This window comes from Myotis davidii, unplaced genomic scaffold (genome assembly GCF_000327345.1).
Source record: "Myotis davidii unplaced genomic scaffold, ASM32734v1 scaffold299, whole genome shotgun sequence".
Lineage (NCBI taxonomy): Eukaryota > Metazoa > Chordata > Mammalia > Chiroptera > Vespertilionidae > Myotis > Myotis davidii.
In genome coordinates this window covers 9,664,309-9,674,497 of record NW_006293088.1, presented here as the reverse complement: position 1 = coordinate 9,674,497, position 10,189 = coordinate 9,664,309, and the positions used below count along the sequence as shown (strand labels likewise).

General features: G+C 61.8%; 1 protein-coding gene across 1 annotated transcript in view; it reads right to left on the bottom strand.

The window, feature by feature from the left end:
* NPHP4 (nephronophthisis 4) overlaps positions 1-10,189 on the bottom strand; it is a 59,784-nt gene that overhangs the window by 48,171 nt on the left and 1,424 nt on the right. Inside the window, exons 2-4 of the mRNA XM_015565952.1 lie at positions 9,295-9,364; positions 4,754-4,935; positions 3,665-3,817 (exon numbers count right to left, since the gene is read on the bottom strand). Of these exons, the coding sequence (XP_015421438.1) occupies positions 3,665-3,817; positions 4,754-4,933 (333 nt within the window). The 5' untranslated portion in view covers positions 4,934-4,935; positions 9,295-9,364. The remainder of the gene's footprint in view (positions 1-3,664; positions 3,818-4,753; positions 4,936-9,294; positions 9,365-10,189) is intronic.

Sequence of the window (10,189 nt, the reverse complement as noted above, 5' to 3'; positions counted from 1 at the left end):
CTCGGATCCGGGGACTCGCTCTGAGCGGGAGGTGGCACTGGAGCGCGGCACGTGGGACAACATGAGGTCCTGGGTCGACCACGCTGCTCATCGGCCAGGACAGACGCGCTTTCCAAACACCACTCACCGACCCTGCGGGCTGGGCACGGCGCCGGGCGAAGGGCTTCGTAGGGGCCCGGGAAAGCAGGTGCCGCCTGGAGAGGCCCAAGGTCCCAGGGCAAGGCCAGGCAAGGCAAGCTGCTCAGGGCTGACCCGGGGCTCATGGGGTAAAAGCTGTCTGGGATGCACACGGCGCGGCTCCGCAGCTGCCATCCCATCACCGCCAGGGTCCAGAGGCCCACGCGGTGCTTAGGCCCGGGCCGCCTGACCGCACACGTGGGCTTGGCCAGGAACCCTGACGGCACTCAGCGGCCAAACCTGCCTGCGCCCTGCTCCCGGGACGGTGCACGAACGCCACGCGGGCACCGAGAGGCAGATCTGCCCATGGGCTGAAATGACAGGATGGAGGTTCGCGTCAAGCCCATCGGACTTCCTGCCAGAGGAGGCCGCAGTGAGGTGCCCACGCCCCCACCTCACACCGCCCTCTTCCACAGGCCCAATAAGCAGATGAATAAACCACAGACATGCTCCTATCGCTGCCTCACCTTCAGACACACAGATCCCACTGGCCTCGGGCCACGATCCACGTCTCACCCCGTGGCAGTGACGGGGCCTCTGAGGACGAGCTTCCGGAAAGGCCACCAGCAGAGGCGCGGCGGCGGCAAGGCCAGGGAGAGGAGCGGTGCCTGCCGGAGCCTTCTCCACCGGCCTGAGCCAGAGCATCGCCAGGAAGGCAGGTCGCTCACGGCGCTTCCTGCCCTCACCTGCCACTCGGCCTCCCACTGGGCTCGGACCCTGGACCTCCAGGCACAGGCGCTGCTCAGTCCTCTCCTCTGGGGAAACGCACTCGCCGATGACAAAGCCAAGGCGTCCCCCACCTGGTGGGCTCACCTTGACCCCAGTGAGCAGCACGGCCGGGAGATGGCCCCTCCCAGGGAGCTGCCAGGCCCTGCGTGTCGCTGTCCAGGGTGATAGTGCCTGCGGCCAGGCAAAGTGACCCCACGCCACCTCGTCCACCTTGTCCAACCAGCTCCTGTCCTCACAGCGAACCCTGCAGAGCAGTCAGGACAGCCCGTTCCGGCCAAGGACACCTCCCGGCGGACACAGGAAAGTCAGCAAACCTCCCAGGCTCACAGGCTGGCCTCTGCACTGCCCCCCACGCCAGGCAGCTGGACCACCACACAACGAAGTCCCAACAGTGTCCCCCTTCCTGGCTCAGGGCCCCAGCCTGGAGGAGAACGACTGACCCGAGGGACATGACAGCCAGTCACACGGCCGCTCTCCTGGACACGCGCTGGCTCCCCACCGCCTCCACGCTGCATGGGGGCGGGGGGGCGCAGGGTCCACGACAGGTGGTGAGGCCGCGGGAAGAAGGCAGCCCTGGAGTTTTACGGGGTCCCCCGGCCTCCCTACAGCCACTGCTAACGCGGACATGGCCAGCTCTCACTGGCGAGGAACACAGCGTCGGTGTCCCCTGGCGGGGTGGGAAGTGGAAGCAGCCCATCACCTGTGACCGGAGAGAGCAGCTGATGTCCTGTGACCTCAGCACCCAGGGCTGGGGTGGGAGGACCCGAAGCAGGGTCTCCCCGTGTGTGGAGATCCCCTAGGTTTCCTGCCCAGGCGCCCCCAGAAGCTGAAGCAGGAAAACCAGCCTGTCCCCGAGGATGGACGTGGTCATCAGAGAAGGATTTAAGGGGAACCGAGTCCATCGGAGAGAAAATGGAGGGGCTGTGTGGTACTCTGACCCCCCGTTATTTTTTTAATATGTTTTTATTGATTTCAGAGAGGAAGAGAGAGGTAGAGACAGAAACATCAATGATGAGCGAGAACCATGGATCAGCTGCCTCCTCCCCACTGGGGCTTGAGCCCACAACCGGGGCATGTGCCCTTGGCTAGAATCAAACCTGGACCCTTCAGTCCGCAGGCCGATGGTCTATCCACACCGGCCAGGGCAGCCCCCAGCTATTTCTTAAAGACACCTGCTGAGAGGCGGCTGAGTGACAGGCATCTCTCAGGAGCGAAGGGCAGTGCTCCTCAAAGGCGTCTCGGAGCAGAGCCCACAGCCGCTCCGAGCTGGGGGCCGGGCGCCAAGCGTCATCACTCACAGACAAGCTCCCGGCTCAGGGTCAAGGCCAAGGAATGAACAGCGGCCTCTCCAGGGCCGCCTCTCACACGGACACCTCAACAAAGCCAAGCACACGAGGACGACGCCCACACCCACGTCCGGGGCCAGCTGGGCCTGCTGCAGGCAGCCGCACCCTCACACCAGACCCCCAGCTGCCGGGTAAGCAGACACACAGGCAGCCAGTGGAGTCAGAGCGTGCCACCCGATTCCCGAACCCCTAAAAGGGCAGCTTAGACTCATCTGTGTCCATGGGGGGCAGGCAGGGCACCCCCAGAGTGAGCAGCGCCTGCCCCCCCTGCATGCCAGTGCCCTCAGGGACAGCTCACTGTGCAGATGTCACATGCACACGGGTGCACACGGGGAGGGGCCTTCTCTGGAGCTAAAGAACTTGAACAAAACCCCTTTTTCTGTATTCTGACCGTCAAGGCAACAAAAGCAAGTGCTGGACGTGAGGACTTTCCCAGGCACCAGCGGCCTCTGCTGCTCGCCGAGGGCACAGCACTGGAGAGCCGCTTTCCCGAGGCCATCGCCATCCCATGGGGCATCACCTACGGCAGAGGCGCCAGGACTAAGTCCTCTCTAGCCCCTACCCGCCCCCGTGCCCAGCTCAGTAAGCAGGATGCAAACGGCGCCAGCGGGGCTGGAGCCCACGCTGCTCCCGGACTCAGAACCGGTGCCGGATCTCGGTTTTCCTACCTGGGACTAGAGCCACGAGCTGATGCAGTGACATCTGAAGCGTCACTCAACGGGAGTGACAACAGAAGACCCCCCCCGCCCCCCCCCGCACGATGCTGAGCCCTGGGCAGCGCGGAGGGTGGGGCGTCACTCAGAAGGCTCCTCCTGCACGCGCCCTGATGCTGCAGGGTGCCCACAGCGCCTCAGGGTGGGCGGCCTGGCAGCCGAGTGCCACCCGCGGGACAGTTCCAGCCCCTCCAAGGGGAGGACAGCGGAGGGGCTCATCCCTGTGCTCGCCCCAGAGCAGGGTCCCACCCCCCGACCTTGGCGACCTCCTCCACATGGATGCACAGGGTAGAGGCCACAGGACAGCCACCGCGGTCAGCGCGGCCGCACAGCCAGCTCACCAGGTCCACCTGCTCGCACGCAGGCAGGCACGCAGGCACGCACAAACGCGGGCACACATGGCCCCATGACCTGCTGGGTTACTCTTTGGGGGAACAAAATACCCCGCGTGCTGGAGGACGAGACCCCATGCGCGTGCCCACCCACTGCTCTAGCCAGCGGAGCGCTCTCACCCGTTTAGGGCGCTTGGCTTCCACGCAAGACTTTGTTTGGAAATGGTGCCGCCCTCAGACCAGTGCTGCGAGCTGGGACCACGGCCCATAGGCCCTCCCGGGCCCGAGAGGCGCTGTTCGTGTCCCCGGGTCGGGGGTCCCCTGCCCGCCCCAGGGCCCCAACACCTGCTGCCTGCGTCACGCCCACCTCATTCAGGACGATCCTGGACGGCTGCCTGGGGAGCGGCTCCACGGGCCTCGCTGCGCTCCTCCATGTCCTCCCGAAGAAGTGGCGGTAGGCGACATCGAACAGAGACACGCGGATATGGCACCCCAGCTCTGACAGCACCTCCAGCGCGCCCTGTGAGACGGGGTGCACCCGGAGGTTCTCAGCAGCCGAGCTTCCCGCAGGTGCTGACGACCATCCAGGTAAGCTGGCCATCAGCGTCCTCTGGGGTTTAGGCACCGATTTCCTTCCCAGGAACCACCTCTCAGAACACGAAGCCCCAGGCCCAGCCCCGCCTGGAGACCCACAGAGCCCAGGAGACGCAGGCAAGGGCTGCGGGGACCGGTGCCTCTGGCACCAGGTGCAGCCAGAGAAGCCCGGGGACATCACGGACCCTGGTCGGCCACGCCTGAAGCTTGTAGTAACCAAGGGTCTGCCTGCCATGTGAGGAATGGTCGCCTCTAGCTAGGCTATTTGGGTGGGTTTTATCGTGCACAGCCCAGTGAACCCTTCCTGATGGAAGCACAGGGTGGTGTCAGCAAAGGAGAGGCAAATCTGTGAGGACTGCGACGTCACAGCCACAACTGCAGACAGAGCAGCCAGAGACTATAAACACAGGCCCTTTGCGGCGGGGCTCAGTGGTGAGCGCTGACCTATGAACCAGGAGGTCAGGGCACATGCCTGGGGTTCGGGCTCGATCCCCAGTAGGGGGCGTGCAGGAGGCAGCCGATCCCCGATTCTCTCTCATCATTGTTGTTCCTCTCTCCCCCTCTCCCTTCCTCTCTGAGGTCAATAAGAATATATTTTAAAAAGGAAGGAAGAGCCCAGGGAGCCAGACTGCCCATCCTAACGCTGCTGCTCTGCGGGCAGAAGCAGGCTTTCCCGGGTCCAAAGTGCTGACCGAGCCGCTGAGTCGTGGATTCTCTTTGCTGATGGGCCACTTTGCCTCCCAATAGTGCCAAGGCCCGAGGTAATGGGCACAGTGGTGAGACACAGATAGATAAGTGGAAATCAATAGCCTCCCAGCTGAGCAGTAACGTGTGTTTGACAAAAAATAGCAAATTTCTTTACCTGCTTAATGAGCGGCCCATCGAGCCACTTCAGGACGCACTGAAACGCCGTCGAGTCCTTTAAGGGCTGGCGTGCTCTGTGTGGGTGGGGAGGCACCAGCACGTTCTGGTCAAAAATCTGGTGCCAGTCACGCATCCTGCCGGTCTGCGGGTCACTGGCCTCGAAGGTCACCTGCACCATCCCTGTTCAAAGAAATAAAAGAGTTGTAAGTACCACAGTGCTCAGAGCGGCTCTAAAACTTCCCTTCCCCCCACTGTACCCGAGGACCCAGCACCCCCGAACCCGCCTCTGCAACCCCACCCTCCACACCCAGGGCGAGACTGGCACCCGCGCTGCCTTCCCCTGGCAAGCGTGCCTGTCTCGCTCCAAAGAACCGCTCCGCCATTCCACTCGGGAACCAACCAGAGCAGGACTCTCCGGGCCTCGGAGACTGGCCCAGGGACGGACACGCAGGGCCGCTCCATGCAGCTGCGGAGGCTGAGCGCGCACAGGGCCCAGGCCTGGGGCCCGGGGAGCGTGGCCCACTCAGGGCCCCAAGATGCAAATCTCAGAGCTTCTGCCGGGTCTGCTGAGTGAGACCTTCCTGCAGCCCCTGGAGTGGAGGCGCTCCCCGGAAGCTGCCGGGCCAGTGCAGGAGCCCCCCCTTCACACACACAAGAAGCAGGCAGGGCAGAAACCAGGCGAGGCCAGTGGGTCCGAGCACCAGCGGGACCCAGCCCCCCAGGCGGCCCCGCACGGGCGGGGTCTCTCGCTGCTGAAGCCAGCTGGGGGCAGTTTGAGCGTCGCCTGGCTCACCAAGGGTGTCTGTGCCGCCCAGCCAGACGGGTCCACCCTTCCTGAGGGTCTTTCCAGCCGACAGAGGCCGGACTGAATGGTGGGAAGAGGCAGCGGGCTGGTCCCCAAGCCAGCAGCTCTGTACACGTGGTCCCCGAACCCTGGGGTTCCCCAGGCCAGTCAAGGGCTCCGCGAGGTCAAAGCCATTCTCACTTCTCCAGGTGAGGTCTGCCTTTTTCACTGTATGGACACTTTCACGGACAGAGTGAGGCCAGGGCAGGCGCTGCGGGACTCAGCCCACCCGCGGCCAGCGGAGCAAGCCCTCCCCACTCACAGCGAGGTGACGGGCTTCACTTCCGATGACCTTGGTGACACTATGAAAAGGACACATTTTCTCTCACCTCGGCCTGGAGTACCTGCGGTTCTAGCTTTCTGTGACGGAAGGGGAAATATAAACTGGGCCGCACTCAGCACGGCCAGGGGTGAGCCTGAGGGGCGGTGAAGGACGGAGCAGACAGACTTCGAATCCACTCAATTACCTGCACCTGAACTCTATCAGGCTTTGTTTTGGCAGCACTGGCTGCACCTCCCGCAGCCCACACCACTCAGCCACGTGGGGCCACAGGTTCGGACCATAAGGTCAAGCTCACAGCCACAGCCTTTGGCCATAATTGTGCTGGGAGGGCTGGGACTTGCACGTGGCTTTGCCACGAGAGGACCATGTCCTCTCATTAGTCCGAGGCTTGAACCTGTCCAAATGCTGTGGCCGCTCTCCACCATCAACCAAAACTGCCAAAATGAAGGCAGAGGTCGCCCGGCCGGTGAGCCCTGCTCTGATGATTCAGGCTGCGAGCGAACCGGCGCTTTGTTGATAGGGCAACACTTACGCTGAAAAGAACTGCTGAGAAACGAAACACGCTATTCAGACTTGTACTTGGCAGGTACCTCCAATGTGAACAAAATGAGCCTGTCACTTCAAGGAAGCTCGTAATCAAAATCAAGTTCCAGGCAAAGAGCAGAGCTGGGAAGTCAGTTTCCTCTCCGTGAGCCTGGCAGCTCATGCCCTCAGACTTCTCGGAGGTGCGTAGTGCTGCAGCGAAAGCGATCTTTTGAAATTGCATGATTAGATGTGTCAGTATTTGGAAGAACCACTAACTCAGAGCCTGTTCTTTCCGGGGGAACTTGCAGAACGACAGAAACTCCTGCAGGAGGAGCGGGTCCACCCAGCCTGCGGGACAGACCGAGGGACTTCCGTGTAGCAGGATGAGCAGCTCACTGGCAGCGGCAGACTCAACGCTGCGTCTGTCCGTCATTTGCAGATGTGATGCCTGTTAAGGACCTGGGTGGGGAGGTCATCCTGGATTAACCAGGTGGGCCCCTCACGGTCAGAAGGGTCCTAATAAGAGAGGCCGGAGGGCTCCGAGCAAAGGCCAGGGACAAGGACGCAGGGAGAGATGTGGAGGGGCCTCTAGCAGCTGGAAAAGGCGAGGAAACGGATTCCCCCGGAGCCTCCAGGAGGAACCAGCCCGGCCACCCCAGCTGTAGCCCAGGGTGACAGGCCTTGGACTCCTGGCCTCCAGAACTGGGAGAGAATGAATCTGAGGCTTGAAGCCAACATCTGTGGTAACGTTACAGAAGCCACGGGCCTCAGGCATCCACCCCTGCGAGCAGAAGGAACCCGATCAGTAGCCGGTGGGAGAGCCAGCTGCCCAGGAGGCCTCCTGGTGGTCCCAGGCTCCAGCCCTGAGCCCACGTGGTCCCTGTGCTTCCCTGGGTCACAGTACTTGCCACTTGCCCTCGTCCACCAGCTCACCGGCCAGCTGCTTACAGAGGGGGCCTGCATTCCTATGTCCTTGAGACCGGGCCACAATCAGAACTCAATAAACATTCCCAAGAGCAAATGGAAGTTTCCATTAAGTTGACTCCCAAGCATTTTTTTTTTTCAGAGAAATGTTGTTTCCCGTTGACTTTCCTTATGAAATCGGGATGCTCATTCATGCGAAGCGAGTGCCCTAACGCACCGATGGGGCCTTGGACAGAGGCATGGCCCCCGCTGTACCAGCAGGACACACACTGGGAAGGAGGCTCCAGTGTGAAAGGATCCGCCACCCAAACTCCAACCCTGCGTTGGCAGGTGGAGGCGGGCAGCAAGGTCTGCGTGGGCGACAGAGGGAGAGGTGACCCGAGACCCAGGCTCCTGGGGGTGGAGCCCAGGCAGCAGCAGGGGCTGTGACACCCAGACTCTTTCCTTCCTCCGGGCCCCACAGAACAGCTGCCACCTGGCCCTCCCTCCTCTCCACCTCCACTCGGCCCTTCCCCTCGGACATCACGCCCTCTCACCCTTTCAACACGCACACACACGCACACACCTGGGTGATCCTCCTTGTCCTCCCGGAGTCAGACCAAATGCCACCTCCCCAGGATGAGCACCCCGTCCCCCCAGGGCTCCCCACATGGGATCCCCACTGGAGTCACCACACTGCGCAGTCCCCACTGTCCTGCGAGACTGAGCTCCGTGAGGTCAGGACTAGGGACTTGGTGGGAATCCTGTTGATGATGAAGTAAACCAGTGATGGTGAACCTTTTGAGCTCGGCGTGTCAGCATTTTGAAAAACCCTAACTTAACTCTGGTGCTGTGTCACATATAGGAATGTTATGATATTTGCAACCATGGTAAAACAAAACTTATATTTTTGACATTTATTTTATATATTTAAATGCCATTTAACAAAGAAAAATCAACCAAAAAAGGAGTTTGCGTGTCACCTCTGACATGCATGTCATAGGTTCGCCATCACTGAAGTAAGTAAACCCTCACATGCCGGAGGAGTAGGGGTGCTGCAGAGGGAGGGGAGCGGGTCTTGGGGGGTAGATGAAGAATGATGAGAAAAAGGAGGGTCCCATGCTTTCCCAAGAAAGGGGCCCAATGGCCTGGGGAGACACAGAAAAAATACAGCAGCTTTTGTGAGCCCTGCCATGAGCCAGCGCTCACACTTCCACATTTATGATTCCAACAGGGCTGAGATGAGCACCACCATTCCCCCGACAGTGAGGCTGCATGGCCATGCCGAGTCAGACAGCGGCTGGGACTGACTGCAAAGCCCCTAGACCATGCCTGCCCGGCGGTCCCGCCGAGGCCAGGAGAGGCAGAGGGACAGGAGACCCCAGGGGTGGAGGTCAAGAGCACTGGCCAGGGAGCCAGGCTGGTCCTCTCCCTCTCAGACTCCTGGGAAGTCCTTTGCCCACCCTGTGTCTGCTTCCCACCTCCACAGTGAGGGGCGGTGAAGCTGCCGTGGTCTTTGCTGCTACCGCCTATTCAGCACGTCTACCAACGCCTGTCTGACCGGCACACACGTGTGAAGACAACGCCCTGACTCCAAGAATCTAAAGACCCAGAGAGGCCCGGCCGGCGGGGCTCAGTGGTTGAGTGTTGACCTGTGAACCAGGAGGTCACGGTTCCATTCCCAGTCATGGCACAGGCCCGGGTTTCGGGCTCGATCCCCAGTAGGGGGCGTGCAGGCAGGGCAGGGGGAAGAGGAGGGGGCCCAGGAGCTGGAGGTCAGCTGGGCCAAAGTCTAGGGAACGGTACGGGAGGGTGGAGCTTTCCAGGCCCAGGGAAGCTGCCTTCCCAGAAAAGAACAAGATCTTGAATAACAGACCCAAAAGCTTTGGAGGACTGTCGGGGAGGTGGTGGGGAGAGCAAGTGGAGATCTAATTAAGCCCCGCCTGGAATTCCCTGGTTCAAAATAGATCTTTTGAGTACCTACCACGTGCCAGGCCCTGGAGAAACGGTGCTGACCACAGCAGACAGGCTCCCGACCCTCATGGCATGTGTACCTGGAGGGAGGAAGACAAGGACACAAGTTAGCGGGACCAGAGACACCGAGGGGTGGAGGGTGCCGTGAGCTGTGACAGACACCTGTAGCTACAACCTCCTCCTTTCTAACTAGGCAAGCGGAGCCTGGACTTCCTGCACATACTTCAACCAAGAGGACACACTGCAACACAGGAGAGAGTGGGTCTGAAAACTGGCGTCTATGGAGACAGGCGCTAAAGGGATGTGCCTGGGTGGGGCCTCGGAGTCTGAAGGAGGAGCGGGCAGCAGGGCAAGCATTCGAGCCATCGAAAGGGGCCAGGTGGTGAGCTCAGAGCCGGCCAGGAGGTCAGCTGGCTGGACAGAGGGTTAAGGCAAGTGCCATGCCAGGGGCGCTGGACACAGGCAGCGCGGTGGCCTTCTGCGAGGACTAGGGAGTCTGGAGATCTCCCTGGCAGGTGGTACCCACAGGGGACGGGCACCCACTGGGAATGGGCACCCACAGGAGACGGGCACCCCGCCCTGGGGAACGCACCCAGGAGTAGTCCCCCACGGGCCTCCGGTACCGGAAGGCCTCTGGGGACGCCGAATCGGGGAAAACCAACGCCCGCCAAGATCTCAGCAAAAGACCAGACCGCGCTCCCCTAAAGCTGGGGACTGCAGAGGGACTCGGGGTCAAGGGGCAGAGGGTGGAGGGTGAGCCCCCAGGAGCCGAGGATACCCAGGCAACCAGCAGCCCGGGCCGAACCAAGTGTCACGGCGGAGGGGTGACATGCAACTGACGCGGGCACAGCCCTGCGCCCCGCCCGGCCGCCGCGCCCCGCAGGCACCTGGCCCAGGCGGAGAGA